The sequence below is a fragment of the Arachis ipaensis genome, chromosome B10, assembly GCF_000816755.2.
Source record: "Arachis ipaensis cultivar K30076 chromosome B10, Araip1.1, whole genome shotgun sequence".
In the NCBI taxonomy this organism is placed as follows: Eukaryota; Viridiplantae; Streptophyta; class Magnoliopsida; order Fabales; family Fabaceae; genus Arachis; species Arachis ipaensis.
Window position 1 is genome coordinate 6,371,994 of NC_029794.2, and position 20,484 is coordinate 6,392,477.

The 20,484-nt window shown below is 33.4% G+C and overlaps 1 protein-coding gene across 1 annotated transcript; it reads right to left on the reverse strand.

Moving 5' to 3' along the window:
* LOC110268331 (ATP-dependent DNA helicase PIF1-like) lies at window positions 59–16,696 on the reverse strand. The gene is made up of 4 exons (XM_021114409.1): window positions 15,080–16,696; window positions 8,591–8,740; window positions 7,774–7,914; window positions 59–268 (listed from the first exon to the last, which is right to left on the reverse strand). Exons 1-4 carry the CDS (start codon window positions 16,694–16,696, stop codon window positions 59–61), a joined length of 2,118 nt encoding a protein of 705 aa, XP_020970068.1.

Here is a 20,484-nt window from a genome sequence, read left to right on the forward strand (position 1 = left end):
TGACTTAAGCTTCGGAGTGCCTTTGCAGGTACACTCCCCATGTTTCTTGCTCAAAGCTCTATGTGATTGGACATCTTCTTGGAGTAAAGCTCGGATTACCACAAAGCTCAAAGGTCGGCACCGAAAATAACAACTCGGCGTCGATTCCCAGAGACTGAGCTCTCCCTCCAGGTATCCATACAAGAACAATTGGCGCCCACCGTGGGGCCTCGAAATAAACACCATTCTTTCTATAGGCTCCATTTCCTTCCAATGGTTTCAAACTTACCTGCACCTTTGTAAACAAAGGTCATATAGTAAATCATTAAGTCCCGAAAAAGGCCGATCTATATCTGTTTTTCCAATCATTATCTGTCATCTCTATTTTTCAATTCATCTGGTATATTTATTTGCCGATCTATATCTGCTTTTTCGATCAATATCTGTCATCTTTATTTTTCAATTCATCTATGGCATATCTATTTGCCGATCTATATCTGTTTTTCCGATCATTATCTGTCATCTTTATTTTTCAATTCATCTATGGCATATCTATTTGCCGATTTATATCTGTTTTTCCGATAAAAAATCTGTCATCTCTATTTTTCAAATCATCTCTGGTATAATTATTTGCCGATCTATATCTATTTTTCCGATCAATATCTGTCATCTCTATTTTTCAATTCATCTGGTATATTTATTTGCCGATCTATATCTGCCTTTTTGATCAATATCTGTCATCTCTATTTTCCAATTCATCTGGTATATCTATTTGCCGATCTATATCTGCTTTTTCGATCAATATCTGTCATCTTTATTTTTCAATTCATCTATGGCATATCTATTTGCCGATCTATATCTGTTTTTCTGATCATTATCTGTCATCTCTTTATTTTTCAATTCATCTATGGTATATCTATTTGCCGATCTATATCTATTTTACCGATCATTATCTGTCATCTCTGTATTTTTCAATTCATCTCTAGTATAATTATTTGCCGATCTATATCTATTTTTCTGATCAATATCTGTCATCTCTATTTTTCAATTCATCTTGTATAATTATTTGCCGATCTATATCTATTTTTTCGATCAATATCTGTCATCTCTATTTTTCAATTCATCAGGTATATTTATTTGCCGATCTATATCTGCTTTTTCGATCAATATCTGTCATCTCTATTTTTCAATTCATCTGGTATATCTATTTGCCGATCTATATCTGCTTTTTCGATCAATATATGTCATCTTTATTTTTCAATTCATCTATGGCATATCTATTTGCCGATCTATATCTGTTTTTCTGATCATTATCTGTCATCTTTATTTTTCAATTCATCTATGGCATATCTATTTGCCGATCTATATCTGTTTTTCTGATCATTATCTGTCATCTCTTCATCTATGGTATATCTATTTGCCGATCTATATCTGTTTTACCGATCATTATCTGTCATCTCTGTATTTTTCAATTCATGTATATCTATTTGCCGATCTATATCTATTTTTTCGATCAATATCTATCATCTCTATTTTTCAATTTATATCAGTCATCTCTATTTGCCGATCTATATCTATTGTCCGATTTATATCAATCATCTCTAACTGCCGATTTATATAAAAAATCTCTATTCGCCGATCTATAACAGTCATCTCTATTATCCGATTTATATCAGTCATCTCTATTTTCTTATTTATATCAATAATTTCTATATTCCGATTTATATCTGTTATCCCTATTTGCCGATCTATATATGTTATCTGATTTTCTGATCTATATCTGTCATCTCTACTTTCTAATTTACATCTGTTATCTCTATTTGCCGATCTTTATCAGTTATCTCTAGTTGCCAATTTATATCTGATATCTCTATTTGCCAATTTATATCTAATATCTCTATTTGCCGATCTATATCTGATTTTTCGGTCTACATCTGTTATATCTATTTGCCGATCTATATCTATCATCTCTACTTTCTGATTTATATCAATTATCTATATTTTTGCCAATCTTTATCAGTTTTCTCTATTTGTCGATCTTTATCAGTTATCTCTATTTGCCAAATTATATCTGATTTTTCGATCTACATTTGTTATATCTATTTGCCGATCTATATCTGTAATCTCTATTTGCATATTTATATCTGTTATCTCTGTTTGTCGATCTACATGTTATCTCTATTTGCCGATCTATATCTGTCATCTTTATTTGCCGACCTATATGTGTTATCTCTATTCGCCGACCTATATCTATTTTTTCTATTTTCAAATCTATATCTATTATCTCAGTTTTCAGATTTATATCAATCATTATCCGAGCTATATCAATCATTATCAGTCATTGTCAAATCTATATCAACTATCATCAGATCTATATCAACGATCTTCAATCAATTATCTATTCGCGATAATTCTTCAATTCAAAGTCGCATCGTTTACACATGCGCAATCAAACACAATCTTTAATCAATTATCCATTCGCGATAATTTTTCAATTCATAGTCGCATCGTTTACACATGCGCAATCAAACTCAATCTTCAATTCCGAACTATGACTATCAACAGTCAACAAACTCAATCACATATCATACAAGTACAAACACTGATCTATTCGCGACAACTCTTCAATTCAAAGTCGCATCGTTTACACATGCGTAATCAAACTCAATCAAATCACCAAACAACGGTGAACTAACTCAATATTCTCGTCCAACCAATTCACTTTTATCAAAATCGTCTCATCAACTATTCAAATTAACTATTCAGTTCCATGAAAAAATCTAACCGTTGCATCTATTAAATCAACGGTTCAAAATTACATTGGAAAAATCAAAGGCACAATCAATGACAAGACTACTACACTTTCCAATACATGTTAACTTCAAATCACGTCTGAAATTCAAATTATTCATTATTTTAATAAAGTAAGTTGATCTGGGGGCTCCATACCTATAACTCAAATCGCCGAGTTATAACTAAAAAAGCTCAACCTGCTTTATCAAAATATAGTCAGGCTAAGCTTGGGGGCTATGATACGGCCGTTACAAATCCGATATCATAATTTGGCATTATATACAATAACTCGGCATTATGCACTATAACTCGGCACTTTACGTTATAACTCGGCGTTATACGTTACAATCAGACTTGATATGATCGTTATTTACAGGCTATAACTCGGCGTCATCCGTTATAGCTCGTCCATTTATGAGCTATAACTCGGCTAGATAAATGCTTCTATCATAACCTACGATCAAACGGCACACAACTCGGATACGTTATCCACCATTTTTAAGACCGACCTTAATGCCAAAAGCGTAACAGACGAAAGGTCCATCATATAAAGCAAGGTAAAGTATTTTCTTCAGTAAGTTCGAATAATACAGAATACTGACTTAAGTTTCGGAGTGCCTTTGCAGGTACACTCCCCCCTGTTTCTTGCTCAAAGCTCTATGCGATTGGACATCCTCTTGGAGTAAAGCTCGGATTACCACAAAGCTCAAAGGTCGGCACCAAAAATAACAACTCGGCGTCGATTCCTAGAGACCGAGCTCTCCCTCCAGGTATCCATACAAGAACACAAAATAAATTATATTTTTAAAATTTATATTTATTAATTATAATTTAAACGGTTTAACTAATAACTCAATAAATCAACAATTTGACCATTTCAATTACCAATTCAATTCTAACAACTATAATCCTAACTGAGCAACCACCGACCAATCCTTACTGATTAACAACTGATCTATTCCAATTGACCTTCGACCAATCTCTCCCAAACAGCTCCACTCATTAACCCACTAGTCTTATCCCACTCAAATGATCGAGCCCAATTGCCTTCAGTCAAAACAAAGAACAATTCATTCAAGTAGTCTTTCCATAAAATTCCTTCCTCGCCAAAAAGGTATCACTAACTATTCTATATTGAATGTCATGGTAGCTGCCATACCTACTATGGAAGATAGATTAGAAATCCAGTCTTGCAAGTAAACTCAGATTGAGAATTGACATTTTCTTCAGCCTCTGAGATCCATAGCCGTTGAAAACTACCATTGCCCTCTCAACTTTTTCTTATATGTGTCATTAATAATAGCTTATCAACTATATTAAGTTCACATCAAAATTAGTCACTAATATAAAATATACTTTGAAAATAAGTTAATATTTGTCTCCATTATATATACACACAGGGGCGAAGCTACATGGAGAAAAAGGGGGCAACGGCCCCTAATTTTAATTTTTTATATATAAATTATATGTAAATTTCAGTTTAGTCTCCCTTAAAATTTTATTTTAATCTTATTTTATTATGTTTATATTTTTGGCCCCACTCTAATATTACATCTAACTCTGTCCCTATATACACAGACATAAATCAAGCTTGATTCAAACTTACTGTTTTTGCTTCTTTGTGAAATTAACTTGTTTGTGTAGCGAAAACTCACTTAGTACATAAGGAAAAAAGTCTTTAGAGAGCACACAATCACAGTTTAAACTAAAATAATCATAAAAAGGACTACAAGGCCAACAATCTTAGTAAAATATGCACTTATGTTAAATGTAGCGAAGAAAGCAATGAGTTTAATTTGGTTGTATGAGAAAAAATTGTATATTGTTGTTATATTTTAATGATTACAACAATTCAATATATACAAGAAAAAAAAACCATACAACTCATTAAATCAAAATAAATAAATCTAGAAAATGAATCTTATCCTAACAAAAAACGAGTTACCTTGTTCTAGAATAAACAAAAAAAAAGACATGAGAAAAAAATAAATAAAGAAAAAAAATTGAAATTATTCTAATTGTTGATCTTTGGCTTGATTCTATTGGGCTGATCATGATGATTAGTTCAATATGTCCTGTAAGATGGAAAATGATATAGATAAAATATTCTTAACTTGGATAAATTAGAGTAGAACAATTTAATTGGGAGAGGCTTGGAGAATATACATAATGGCAAGTTTGCCTGAAGAAGGAATCGGAAGTAACTTTATGAAACCCTCTTCTGCCTTTTGATGGACCAAATGACAATAGACTTCTAAATGCTTTGTACGCTCATAAAAAATTAGATTGGTAGCTATATGAAGAGCATTTTGATTGTCGTAGAATAAAACAAAAAGACAGTCACATGAGACATGAAAAAAACTCAACAAATTTAATATCATAAAAGTTCACATCTTGTGTTACCCAAGAAATAAGAGAGTTACCCAAGATCCGGACAATGAGTATACGAACAGCCTGCTCAGTCGGAATCACTAAAGTTATAAATTTGAAAAGTTAGATCTTTGGGGAGGAGAAGCCCTCTGCCCAGACTATTCTTAAGGTACCAGAGAACCCTAAGAGCTGCTTTATAGTGCTTCTAAGTTGGAGTCGCCATAAACTGGCTCAATTGCTGAGTGGCATAATAAATGATATCTAGCCTTGTGGTGGTTAGATAAATTAAATGACCAACCAAGCGGCGATAAACAAATGGATGTTCGAGGAGAGGGCTATCATCCTGGGACAGTTTGGTAGTACTGTCCATTGGAATCCTAGCAGGCTTGGCACCGAAAAGGCCACAGTCAGACAAAAGATCCAAACGATATTTATGTTGTGATAAAGATATACCAGTACCAGAATCAGCAATTTCAATATCAAGAAGTATTTCAGTGTTTCCAAATTTTTAATCTTAAAATGATCATCTAAGGACCTTTTTATTTTTTTTTCATTTTAGATACTGATATGAGCACAATATCATCAACCTATATCAATAAAATTGTAATTTCTTTGCCTTTAATCTTAATAAAGAAATTATAATCAAATAAGGTCTGTTAATATTCACATGAAATTAATAAAATAGAAAGCTTTTCATATCACATTTGGCTGGATTGCCAAAGACCATGCAGAAATTCTTGGTTGCTTCGGCCAAATGAAAAAGAGGAGGAAGCTCCATATAAACAACCTTAGAAAAATTTCCATGCAAAAAGACATTGTTGACGTCCCGTTGTTAGATAGGTCATTTTTGAATATTGAAGTCAGAAGATGAGGAGGGAGAGGAAGAGTTTTGAATTATACAGAACTTATTAACACACATACACAAAAAATTCTTAAACAATACACTTAAATCACTATAAAAAAAGTAATATTTGTAACAAAAAAATTGTTACAAAAAATCGAAATTTTGAAACAAAAGAATTTTGTAATAAAAAAGGGCCATTGCAGTATGTCCTGTTACAAAAAGTTTTTGTAACAAAAAATGGAACTATTATAATTCAAAGTAATATTTTGTAACCAATTTTTCTGATACAAAAAACCAAAAGTCGTTACAAAAGTGATCACAAATTTTGATCTTCAAAATATTTTTGGTGACAATATATTTTTTCTATCATAAAATTTTGTTACAAGTAACTTGATTTTGTAACATTTTTTTTCTTTAGTTACAAAATACTATTTATTTTGTACTAATTTTTTTAAATACAAATTACACACATAATTTTTCAAATTATATTAGTTTTTTAATTAATTAATATATTAACTAATTTACTCAGCAAGTCAACATTTATATAATATATAATAACATAGATAGTTCAAATATCTTTCATTTAACTAAGATTGTTTTATAAATCTTCAACATATAAATTTTAAAGTACAAACTAACAAGACACATTGAAGAACCTTAATGAACTAGATAGATACATAGAACAAGAAAAACAAGGAATTATAAATCTCCAAAATGTAAACTACAAATTACAAACTCCATCATGTTCATACAGCTCCTTTCTCATGGAGAAGCTTTTAATAAGTACCACACACCTGAAAAGGCCACCAACCAAAAATACTAGTTTAAGAAACAAGATTTGTTTTTCCTTTAAAAATGCATAGGAAAACAAAAAACTATACTCGTATTATTCAACAATGAATACGAACTCTAAAATTCTTAACATGTTCTTTCCCAATCCCATGACTTCTAGTAACTCATTTTGTCCAGCATTAGAATGATAACATACTCTATATTACCACTTAATAAATCACTCCAAAGTTAGTTGCATGATAAATTAATAGTTAGGAATACCTTTCTGCATATGGGTGTATATATAGAGTAATAAACATAAACTGATATAGCTCTTCCATTAGCTCCATGACTAGATGGTCCTGGACTAGAATGAGTACTTATAATTTCTTACTCTTCACCATCTGTCTGAGCTGAAATATTCTGCCAAACAAGTGATAGACAAGAAGATTATGTATAGTCACAAAAAGAAAGTAACAATTAACAAAATAACAAATTAAAAAATTCATAACAGGAAAAAGTCATATTTTTAGCCCTTGATAACTCATACCAAAGTAGTAGTTCAAATGAAACACCAAATATTGATTGCTTAGTGTACACATTAAAGTCCAAAATCAAATAAAACCCCATTATCCGAATCATTCAACGAAGTAGCATTTGCCAAGTCTTCCTAAAGAACCTTAGAAACAATTTCAAGATATCTATGTTAAAATAAAGATAAGGTATTTACAAACTATGATTATACTAGTGAATAGTAAAATGGATTAGAAAGCTTTCCAAAATGCTTGTGCAGTAATTCAATATGATGCAGAGTAAAACAGAACCACAAAAGAGATATATGGAGAAACCTTTATGCACAAGAAATGTGAAATGGGAGAACATTATGGATAATCAGTGTAGTTGTGAATATACAAGATGACTAACTCTCAGGCTAATAGGCAACTATATATAGGAGAGCTAGACACAAGAATGATAAGCAATGCTAAGGTACCATTTTGAGCATTTTCAATACATACCTGATAAGGACGCATGAGTCTTTTAAACCTGTGACGAGTGTATAAGCAAAAGCAAGTTCCAGGTTTTACACATCCAGCTCTGTCCCGGCGCTGCCTTGCATTTGTTTGAGATATCCAATCTTCAACCATGCTACACAATTTCTATAACAACCACAAAACAATAATAGTGAAACAGATTTAAACAAATTTCGGCAGCATTTTAGCAGCAATGTATCATATTTCCCAAATTCACTCAATCAAATCAATACCCATATGAATACAATAACAATTAAACAAAATTCACATATTCATCCATATGAAATAAGCAACAAATAACTTGAGTGCACAATCTAAATTCATCATCATCATTGCACAAACTAAATTCATATAATAGCAGTTCACAATTCGATTTAGAAAAGAAGAAAATCATTATCATCCAATCACAGATTCACAAAAATTCAAACAATATTCATGATCATTCAACATACAATTCAGAAAAATTTATTCCGAACACATTCAAAATAGCAAAATTTTTCTAGACCTAATTCCTCTACAAACTAGGTTCAGCCTACCTAACAACCTAGAATCTACTAAAACATGCATATCTAACTAAGTCAAACTAAGAAAAATTAACAAAATTAAATGAACTTAACAGAATTGAAAGAAAAATGCAGTAAATAACCTAGGAATGTAGAAGCAAAACAGAGGAAACGAGACAGGAAGAAATGGTGGTGAGGCAGCAGCGTCGGCCGCGGATGACTCCCTTCCTTTCTGCAAACAACGGCAACAGAAGATTCGCTGGCGGTCAGTGTAGCTCGACGATGGTGACGCGGATGACTCCCTTCCTTTCCCGTCGTTCTTCCTCTTCTCCTCTGCTCAGATCGGCGTCAACGGCGGTGAGGGAAACTTCGGTGGTGTCGTGTGTGACGGCGGCAGCAGCGGCTTGAACGGCGACGGCGGCAAGCTCCACGAACAGTGATGGTTCGAGCTTGATAGAAGGCAGAACGGAAATGGCAAGAATATAATTTGTAATAAAAAAATTTAATCGTTACAAAATAACAAAATATTTTGTAACAAATTATACTGTTGGTACAAAATATTATTATTATGTAACAATTACTAATTTTTGTTACAAAAAAATAATTTTTTGTAACAATTTTAAATTTGTTACAAATATTTCATTTTCTTGTAGTGAATATCTTCATATTACACCCAAATTTGCTACAAATATAGAAAAATGTTTCCTTTAATGCTGCATTTTTTTTTCTTTTTTTGTTCTTATTTCTTTCTTTCTTATAGTTGAATGAATGTAAGTTCATCATCTTCCAAGTAAATTTATAGCATTATGTGTTTCTTCTTCTTCTTTGTTTGATTTTTTTTTTGTTTTTATTCTTGAGAAGGTAAAACAAAAAAAACGATGAATAAGAAAAAAAAAAGATGATGATGATGATAAAAAGAAGAAGAAGCAGCAGCAGAAGATGATGAGGAGGGAGAGGAAGAGTTTTGAATTATGCAGAACTTAATTATCAGTACACATACACCGAAAATTCTTAAACAATACACTTAAATATTTTCGTGTTACACCAAAATTTGCTACAAATATAGAAAAATATTTTCTTTAATGCAGAACTCTTTACATTATATTCAATTCAAACCATCAATGATGAACAATAATTTTCACAAACAAAAATATTATTCACCTACAGAATCATAAACTACTAACGAAAACATTAATTAGAATCGAACCACAAATTTTGTAAGACCCAGAAATTTCAGAAAAATCTTATTAAGAATTAATGTTGATTTATTTATTCATTAAGTACCTTAACCTCAGGAATTATTTTATTAAAGAAAAATTAAAGCAAATTTTGATTAATTGAGTTTAAAGTAATTTAAGGTTTTATCTGATTTTATAATTATCGAATTATTTTCTATATTTGAATAATAAAGTTTAGCAAATATAAAATAATAAGAACTTTATATGGTTTGGTTTAAGTAATTGAGATTTTGGAATTTAATACTAATATTTTTATAAATAAAGAAAATTAATTATATTACCTTATAATTTTAATTAGAGTATTTGATTTCAAATCAATTAGTATTTTGATACAATAAATGATATTTCAAAGTAATTTTAGAGATTTAATTAAATTTTAGATGAATCCAAAAATCTCAAATTTTATCATAAAATCCTAATTCCCAAATCAAAACCCTAAATTCCCAAAACACAACCCTAACCCCAATTTCCCTAACCTAGCCGCCATACCCTTTTCCCCAAAATAACCCAACACCCACAGCCAAAACCCAACAGCCAGAAAAGAAGAAAGAAAGGGGAAGAGAGGAGAGGGGATTCGTGAGAGGGAGAGCGTCGGGTAGGAGGGAGGAGCCGTCGCACCACCGCCGCGCTGCTCAGGACGCCACCTCGCCACCACGACCAGTCGCCACCGTGTTGCACAGAGAAGGGAGAAAGTGCGAAGAACAGAGGGAAGAGAGAGGAAGAACGCCCACCAGGGAGCTCAGTTGCGGGGAGAGGAGACGTGTGGCTGACCCATCGTCGCCGGTCCGTCTAGCTTGACCAGCCGCCGTCGTCGTCTCTGTCCTGAACCGTCGCCAGATCCGCCGCTGTCACCGGGAAAAGGAGCCGATGCAAGGAGAGCCGCGCGTGGAAGAGAGAGAGAGAGAGATCCGAGACTGAGTTGGTTCTCCTCACCGCCGATCTGTACAGCCGCCGTCGTACCCTCCGTTGCCGCCGTTGGTGATGGGTGGCCGAGCCTTTGCCGCCGAGAAACGCCACCTCCGTTACCTACGACCACCGTCGGTAAGGGTTTGAGTATTGGATTTCATTTCTTTTAAGTTTTGGAAACGTTACAAGCACTGCTTGTTGGTTTCAGTTGCTGTCGCCGCAAACTGGTCGCCGCTGCCGCGTGAGGTGGCTGCCGAGGCTGCCAAACCAGTTCAGAGACCGCCGCTATTTCGTTTTTGTACTGCAGTAAGTATTTTTGTTTCGGAGACCCTGCGTTAGTGTTTTGTTACATGTTTTAAAGTATTTGCAACATTGATATTTTTAAGGATTAGAAATCGAGTGTTGCGTGTCGCGATTGAGGCTGTTCTGCTATTGAGAAAGCAAGCGGAGCTGAGGTTTTGGTTGCTGTTGAATTCAGGCTGAGCGAAAAGAGTTCAGTTGACGCGTTTGGGGTTATATGTTTTGACTTATCGAGGTAGGGGTTTTCTTAAAATTCATTTTATCTTATAGAGTTGTTATAAATAGATATTAATGTGAGAAACATATGTCTGTGATTATGATTGTCTTATAAATGTGGTTGTTTGTTGGACTGAATGACTGATTGCTTGATTGGTTGAGTAGTTTGTGATTGCTGAAAAGAAATTAGTTTGAAAGGTTATTTAGTTGATTATTATGAAAAGTGGCTTTCTTGGTTTTGAAGCTGTTTTTGAGAATGTAAACGAATCAGCTTTGGAAATGATTTGAAATATGAAAATGAATTAATTTTAGAAATGGTTTAATTTTGAGTTAGTCCGACTTTATAAATGATTTAGTATTTGAGCTGGTTTGATTTTAAAAAGAGATTTATTATTAGCATTGATTCGCTTTGGAAATAATTTGATATTGGAATTGGTTGAGTTTTGGAAGATGATTAAGATTTGGAAATGGTTGAGAAAAGGTTTGAGAAATGTTTGGATGGAACCCGAAAAGGGTGGCAGAATCTGAGTTTTAGAGGAGATGCTGCCGAAATTTTATAAAATTGGAAGTTTTGTTTGAAGTAATGGTTTAAAAAGATTTAGTTCTTAAACGTTATATGTTTAAGATTGATTTATTTAGAAAAGAAAGAATTATGTTTTGGTTTGAGATTGATGATTAACGGAAAGAAGGATGATGATGATTGATTTGAAATATGATTTTTGAATGAATTTGGAAATGGGATATGGATTGACGAATGATGATGATATTGAGAATGGCTTAGATATTGATGAATGATGAATGAACTATTTATGTGGCTTATGAATTTGAGCCATAGGAGCCATAGGACAGGCATGCATCATATGCATTTGTATGCTTTGCTTGAGTTTGAACTTGTTTTGGTTTGCCTAATTGCTAAACTGTTCTTAACTGCTACTTGAACTATTTGCTGTAACTGCTACCTACTTGTGTTTTTCTTGTCTGTCTTGCTTGTGTTTGTCCTGGCGTGCTACATTTGAGAATAAACCTTGGTGCTAAAATTATGATTGTGTTGTTTGATTGCGTGGTTGGTTTCTGATTGAGATTTTCTTATAAGAAAGGAAAGGTTTCGAATTTCTGAAAGATTAAACATTGTTTCTTTGAAAAGGTTTTGAACGATTATCTATTGGTTTTTAAAAGATTCATAAGGCAATGATAATCACTAAGCTTGAAAACAGTTTTCTTATTAAATATCTTCTTATGACAACTTTGAAACTCCGTGGTGAGACCGTGTGGTTAGGTTCTCACCCCCCTACAGTTTTACCTTTTCAGGAACCGGATGAAGAAGCATTAAGAAGAGTCATACTGCGTTTGGTTTATATGATGTTGTATTAATTAGATTATTTTCTTCCCTCGTCTTTGTTATTACAAGTTTGTAAGAGGGATAGGAATTGTATGTTTTATATGTATAATATATTGAATTATTAGGTATGGAGTCTTGTATATGAATATATGCTTGTTTGTATTTTTTTTAAGATAAAATATTTATTTCTGGTTTTTCAAAGAAAACAGCGATACAGTGTCGAGTCATAGGCTCCTATTTTATTATTTAGTATGTAAAGTAGTCGTAATACTCCTTGCTATCAGAGTGCGCAGCCGGAAGTGTGACTTCTGATAGTGAGGGTGTTACAAATTTTATGGTAAAAATTTTGGATTAGACAACGTCATCAATATGGCAAAATTTCTACGATAACAATAATAATAATGACAATAACGATAACAACAATACGTATAAGAAGAAGATGACGATGCTATAACAATGATGATCATGATGATAAAGATGATGGAGGAGAAAGAGAAAAAGGAAAAAAGGAAAAAAAGTCCAACGAAAAAAGAAGGAGGAGGAGGTGGCGGTGTTGGTGACGACGATAACAAAGAAAAAAAAAATAACGAAAAAGAAGAAGAAGAAAAAGAAGACAAAGTATCAGGAGAAAAAGAATAAGAAGAAGAACGTGTAGAGCGTGTGAATGTAAATAATTTGTATGGACTTATATGTGTAAATGACTTATATGTGAAAAATAATTTTTTGAGTATACTAGGCACTTTGTAACATGAAATTAAATTGCTATTATTTTTTCGTTTAAAATTCACGTTGTATTTTTCTTTTTTTTTTTCTTTATATTTTGAGTCAAATCATCTAATTACTATTAAAAAGTGTCCATCATGCATGTTCTTAATTCACCAATCCCATGGGAAGTTTTTATTAAGCAAAACACTTTATTAATTCATAAACAACAAAAACTTAAGTTCAAATCATCACTTTTCGTAAGAGAGAGAGAACAACCTAGTTATTTGGAAATTCGATTTAGAGCTTTTGGCATATGATTTAAAATTTTTTTACATGAATAATTCTCTTTATTTTTATGGAATAATGTAAAACTTCATTTGTTTTGTAGTTACCAATACTAGCGACTTAACAGGCACGGCAGCCACTTTTTTTATGGGATTTAAAGTTGATTATTTTAATGATTTTTGAAATTTTAAATTTGAATAACTTAAAAATAAAGTCAATGATAATATAAAAATATTCAAATTAAAATAATCATATATTACCTATCTATAAACAATAACAATATGAAAATGATTTAATTATAATGAATACATACGTCACTTATCTACAAATAACATAATCCATAAAATAGTAATTATTATAATATATTATCTTCTTCTATATAACTTAAAGTCATAAAAATAAATATAAAAATACGATTATTTACAAAAGATGGGCTATATTCAAAAGTCATATTTTTTTCTTTGTTTAGGGACTTTTTTTTTAAGTGGTAATCCAAAGTACGGATCTGTATTTAAAGAATCTTTCATGTACCTGCAAAAAGTATAAAGAAGAAAAATAATTATGTCTTTTTTTTTTGGAAATTATAGATCAAACTATAAGTAAAAACGTTAAGATAAACCTAAAGTAATTTCTGAATTTGTACCGAGTAAAAATCTTTAGCAATTCCTCATACATCTCCTTATCAACAAATTCTTGAGTCTTGAAGAACTACAAAATTTAAAAATCAATAAAATATACCATATGCCAATACATATTTCATTATATTTGAACGACAATTTAACAATAAAAAAATAAAACCTATAAAATTAAAATTTCTTGTTTGAGATTGGATTTCCTACACATGCACAACAAAGAAAGCCATTAAACCCTCTGTAGAGCATTCAAATCTATAATTATCCGATATTACATCTATTTTGTGTGGTTTCTTAATCTAATGATAGGTACTTGCAATGTTGTTCTTTACTAACATCAGTTGGTTCTGCTCTTGTGAGTTTGTTGCTGGAAAAAGAAAAATGTTTAACTTATTATCATTGGTTTAAAATTATTTTTTGTAACTTTATTCAATATGGAAAACATAATCTCCGTCACAATCTCAGAGTAACCTTTTAATATTTTAGGCATATACTTTTTCTCTTTATTTAATAGTAAAAAAGAACATAGAAGGGGATATATAATAGCCATATCAATAACATTCTGATTACGATGATTGCATTACCTTGTATTTTGTTAGAGTAGTATTTTCTTTTTTATCATCTTCCAGAATTGGGTCTTGTCTGTTTTAACCGTTCCTCCCCAACCAATAGAATAAATTTGAAGGGAATGAACCTATTAGATAATATATGATTGTGATTACTAACATAGAAATAGAAGTATATATATTTAATGCAATTTTGACAGTAATTAATTTAAAAATTACTTTATTGTCTATCAGTTTGATTGATGCAATTGCTTGCTTATCTTTTCATGCACTCCAGAGACTTTGGAATCTTTTTTCCTGTAATTGATATTTGTTAATATGTTTCTAGTATATATAGTATGTCTTAGTTAATGATAATTAGTACGTACTTGTTGCGTAAAACAAATGTTCAATTTTGTTGTCTTTATCTCTTGACATATATTGATGAGCTCCTTTGAAATCAAATTGTCTATTAAAAAAATATAAGTCGTTAGTCGTCAATAAATTGAAGTTTGTATACAAAAATATCTATATCAATGAAAAAGATTTAAAGATTAAAATTATATGTAGACTGAATTGTACCAAGAAGTAACTACACATACTTACTAAAAACATAAATTACCTGTGGTGAAGGTAATAATATATCTTTGAAAATTACATTTCTGGTAAATTCTCCACTTGTTCCATCTATTTTTCCTTCTTTGACTAAAATTTTTGTTGACTGAGAAATACTTCGAGACAGAGCAACATATAATTGGCCATGGCTAAACACATGTTTAGGGATATATATACCTACTTTAGGAATGGTCTGTCCTTGTAATTTATTTATTGTTATTGCAAAACTCAACATTACAGAAAATTGCTTCCGGATAAGTATAAAAGGCAGTCCTGAATTTTCTGTGGTTTTGTGTTTTATCCGAGGAAAGAAAGCTCTTCTTCCACAATGATGGCCGGTTAAAATTTCTACATTCAACATGTTTTTAAAATTTCCACAACGTAGTAACCTTGTACCATTGCATAAGCCAGCCTTAGGGTCTATGTTTCTCAATAACATCAAAGGTGCCCCTTTTTTCACCTTCAACACATGAGGTGGCAACCCGTATGTAGAAACTGAGTTAAGGTATTCTTGTTGATATAAATTATTAGCATCTCCTTCTACCTCATCAAATGAGACTAAATTTTGTTCTTCTCTTGGAAACTGGTTGATAATTATATCATTAAGCTGTTGCACATCATGATTTTTTGGCGTCAATATTGCCCTTTCTACCATGTAAGAAGCGTCCCACCCATGAGATTGTAAGTTTGGAAATATTTCTTCTATTAACTTGTGTAACGATGTTTCACCCTCCCACGGAATTGTCATATTTGCTTGTATCCGTACAAAGTCTTCATGTATAGTGGGCTCAATTCCATCACCAATGCGCATAAGATACTTAGCAAAAACATGATCATTAGAAGATCGCATATTTTGTCGTAAATGGAGAATTTTAGTGGAAGCCCATAAATGAGACTTAACTATAGAAGCTGAAATCATTTGTGACTTACTGCCTTTCGGTACGACAGGCACCACTTGGCGGAAATCTCCTCTCATCACCATCACTTTTCCACCAAATGGCATATCGTTTGCTAATATGTCTCTCAGAGTGCGGTCTAATGATTGCACTGATTCTTTATTTGCCATTGGTGCTTCATCCCAGATGATTGCCGTTGTTTGTCTAATCAGCTTTGCAAGATCTGATTGTTTGCTTGTGTTGCAAATGGATGATGGTTCTGCATTAATTGGGATCTTAAACCTAGAATGAGCTATTCGATCCCCAGGCAATAATATTGCAGCTATTCCTGATGATGCAGTTACCAAGACAATATGACCCTTGTTTCTCAATTCTGCAATTATAGCTCTGTAAAGAAATGTTTTGCCTGCTCCTCTTGGCCCATCAACAAAGAACACTCCACTTTCTCTTCGATCAATTGTATTCATAATGCACTTGAAAGCTTTAGATTGGTCATTGTTCAATCTTTCTACGGAACACAGGTCTTCCCGGGGTACTTCGATCGACAGTTCTTCTTGGATAGCTCTGGGTGTCGAGTTTTCATTGTCATTTTCATGAGTTAGAGCTGGCAAATCGTATTGTGTAATCTGTTTTTCATGCTGAATGAGTATATCATTTATATCCCTGAGTAGCCGATTTGTGAACACTAAGGCTTTTGTAGTGCTGGTTGACGGATAATCATCCACCATATATGAAAAAAATTCATCCCATAAGCTTCTTACATCTGTAGGCTCACAAAATATTAAGATGGTTGCAAACAACCTTCGCAAAGCACATGGCAATCATAAAACAGAAGCCTCAACCAAACACGCACGGATGCTACTGTCACTCTCTAACAATCCTCGGTGTTGAGCAGATTGCTTGAAGGACGAATATTGGACCTCATTCACTGTTAGCAAGTCATCCCAACTGATTGGTTCTCTGACATTAGATAACAGAATATGCAAATAGAATTTTTCTCCTTCTGAAGGTGATACAGTATAAATTCGACCGATGGATCTCCTCTGTGTCTTGCGTCAACGCCATTCCTTTTTCTTGTTGTACCAAGTGTAATACTCTGGAATTTTCCTGTACAGAAGATGCCTAGATTGTTGGTCCTCCTCACTATTTAGGGCAAAGAACTCAGTGAGCATTGTTCTAGAGAAATAATCATCATTAAGTATTTCAGGAATGGTTTGGTGATCATAGAAGCTCACTTGATGTTGATTTGGCAAATGAATTTGTAACCTTTCTACTGATGGATATATTCAGTAAAGGTTAAATTTAAATATTCTCTAACATGCCTCTGGAGCAGCGATCCATCTTGCATCAACAAACTGTTGGACCTCGTCAACGTTAGAACCGTTGTGAACTTCCATTGCAACCAGGTCTGGACCTTTGTCGCAATACTTGTAGAGATACTTTATACTCTTGATACTACTACATATCTCAACATTAATATGGCAATCATACTTTATTAGTAGCCATGGGTTGTACGGAACTATCCATCTATTGTCAACTGTGACATTTTGGTTAATTGGTACTGGTGTGTCGAATCATCGCTTATATTGCGGATATGAGTCGTCACCTCTTCGTGTTTCTGCTGCGAACTTTCTTGGGTAGTTGCGTTTACATTGACCATTTTTCATACAGGGTGAAGATTGATCAAGTATTCCGCAAGGACCATGAATCATATGTTTTAGCACTGCATCATGTAGGTATGGTTCTACTTCTTTAGATGGTATCTCTGCACGTACCAAACTATCATAATACTCCGGGTTAATTAACTTGTCATTATTTTCTAAGATTAGCAACATATGTACATGTGGCAACCCTCTTTTTTGAAACTCAGTGACATAAATATAGCTCTTCACCTTTCCCAAGACACCCTTAGTAATTACATCATCTTTCAGCGGTTCAAATTTGGCTCGAAAAATTCTTGTTGTTAGATCTGGACGATCTTGTGGAGTTTGAATGGGTTGAGTTCTGAAGTTATTTCAGTTCAAGATAGATTACATGTCATTGTGAGAAAAATATCTGGCTTGCCCTCTTTAAGAACAATCACCATTCCATCTTCATATTGTTGGGTCATGTCGCGACGGCTACCAATGAACGATGATGGTAATATTGTTCATTTTTTTCCAATATTTTCTGGATACAAATATAGAGAGATAAAAATAGTTTTAATAATTATTTTGGGTAATTCTTAATGATTTACGAAGTAGCAATTAGATACAATAATATTTACCTGCATTAGTTTCTTCTGTGTGCAAGGCATCTTGTAAGCCTTGGTATAATTCAGCCCGTAATTTCTTCTGTCTAGTTCGAACTCATTTTAACTTTTCGGTTTCAATTTTCACATAGTTATCAACAACATATTATTGTAGTAGTCGCCCTGCTTGCAATACGGTAGAATAATCATCGGGACGGATCTACAATTTTTAAGAATTTGCAAAAAAGATTAGATACATTGAACAATTTTTTGGCAGAATTTTATTGAAGTCTATACTACGTAGGAAATAGGGATTTGTACCTGGAGCATATAGCTATTATATGTTCGGCATGATACTTTTCCACCACTTTGACTTCGAGTATTGATATTCCATCCATGAGTTCCAAATGGAAAAAGAAGAGGATATTGTAGTGGATCGTAATAGCCAACAAATTCCTGAATCCTTCGTAGGCTACCAGTATGAGTTTGCACCTTAATATCTCGCCCACGAATCATTGTTTCAACGTCATCACCAATAATTATAGCTGCTACCTGCGACGCAGTTGGAAGACTATATTGTGGCTGATTAGCAGGTCGCTCTCTAATGACCAAACTACATTCATGTACATCTGACCGTTGTGCAAGCTGGCGAAACACATGGAGAAAAAAATTATACTGGTGTAGCAATTGTTGTAACTTGAAAACCAATGTTTCATGTAGTTGTGTGTTGATGAGCGGATATTTTATACGCTTTTTGGGGTTAATTTCATATAGTTTTTAGTATGTTTTAGTTAGTTTTTAGTTTATTTTTATTAGTTTCTAGGCAAAATTCATATTTCTGAACTTTACTATGAGTTTGTGTATTTTTCTGTAATTTCAGGTATTTTCTGGCTGAAATTGAGGGAGCTGAGCAAAAATATGATTCAGGCTGAAAAAGGACTGCTGATGCTATTGGATTCTGACCTCTCTACACTCGGAATGGAATTTCTGGAGCTCAGGAGTCCAAATGGCGCACTTCTAATTGCGTTGGAAAATAGACATCCAGGGCTTTCCAGCAATATATAATAGTCCATACTTTGCTCAAGGATAGACGACGTAAACTGGCGTTCAACGCCAGTTCCATGTTGCAGTCTGGCGTCCAGCGCCAGAAACAAGTTACAAGTTGGAGTTCAACACCAGAAACAGGTTACAACCTGGCGTTGAACGCCCAAAACAGCCCAGACACGTGGGAAGCCTAAGTCTCAGCCCCAGCACACACCAAGTGGGCCCCAGAAGTGGATTTCTGCACTATCTATCATAGCTTACTCATTTTCTGTAAACCTAGGTTACTAGTTTAGTATTTAAACAATTTTTAGAGATTTATTTTGTATCTCATGACATTTTAGATCTGAAATTTGTACTCTTTGACGGCATGAGTCTCTAAACCCCATTGTTGGGGGTGAGGAGCTCTGCTGTGTCTCGATGAATTAATGCAAGTATTTCTGTTTTCTATTCAAACACGCTTGTTTCTATCTAAGATGTTCATTCGCATTTCAATATGATGGATGTGATGATCCGTGACACTCATCACCATTCTCAAACTATGAACGCGTATCTGACAACCACCTCCGTTCTACATTAGATTGAATGAATATCTCTTGGATTCCTTAATCAGAATCTTCGTGGTATAAGCTAGAATCCATTGGCAGCATCCTTGAGAATCCGAAAAGTCTAAACCTTGTCTGTGGTATTCTAAGTAGGATTCAGGGATTGGATGACTGTAACGCGCTTCAAACTCGCGAGTGCTGGGCGTAGTGACAACGCAAAAGGATAGTAAATCCTATTCCGGTATGATTGAGAACCTACAGATGATTAGCCGTGCGATGACAGCGCACCTGGACCCTTTTCACTGAGAGGACGGATGGTAGCCATTGACAACGGTGATCCACCAACATAAAGCTTGCCATAGGAGGAACGTGCATGCGTGAAGAAGAAGATAGGGAGAAAGCAGAGATTCAAAGGACAAAGCATCTCCAAAACTCCAACATATTCTCCGTTACTGCATAACAAGTATTATTTGTGTTCTGCCCTTTTACTTTTTTACAATTCAAACTAAAAATTATTATTGATATTATATCCTGACTAAGAGTTACAAGATAACCATAGCTTGCTTCAAGCCAACAATCTCCGTGGGATCGACCCTTACTCATGTAAGGTATTACTTGGACGACCCAGTGCACTTGCTGGTTAGTTGTGCGAATTTGTGAAGAATTGTGATTTCCAATTTTGTGCACCAAGTTTTTGGCG

Bases quoted from the DNA above. Each gene is read 5' to 3' on its own strand.
- LOC110268331 (XM_021114409.1), bottom strand. From the start codon at position 16,696: ATGGTGGATGATTATCCGTCAACCAGCACTACAAAAGCCTTAGTGTTC. The intron at 8,741-15,079 runs GTAATTTATGTT...CCTTCTATCAAG, and splicing joins TATTATTACCTTCACCACAG to CTCGAACCATCACTGTTCGT. The intron at 269-7,773 runs GTATGTATTGAA...ACAAAGGTGCAG, and splicing joins GACTCATGCGTCCTTATCAG to GTAAGTTTGAAACCATTGGA.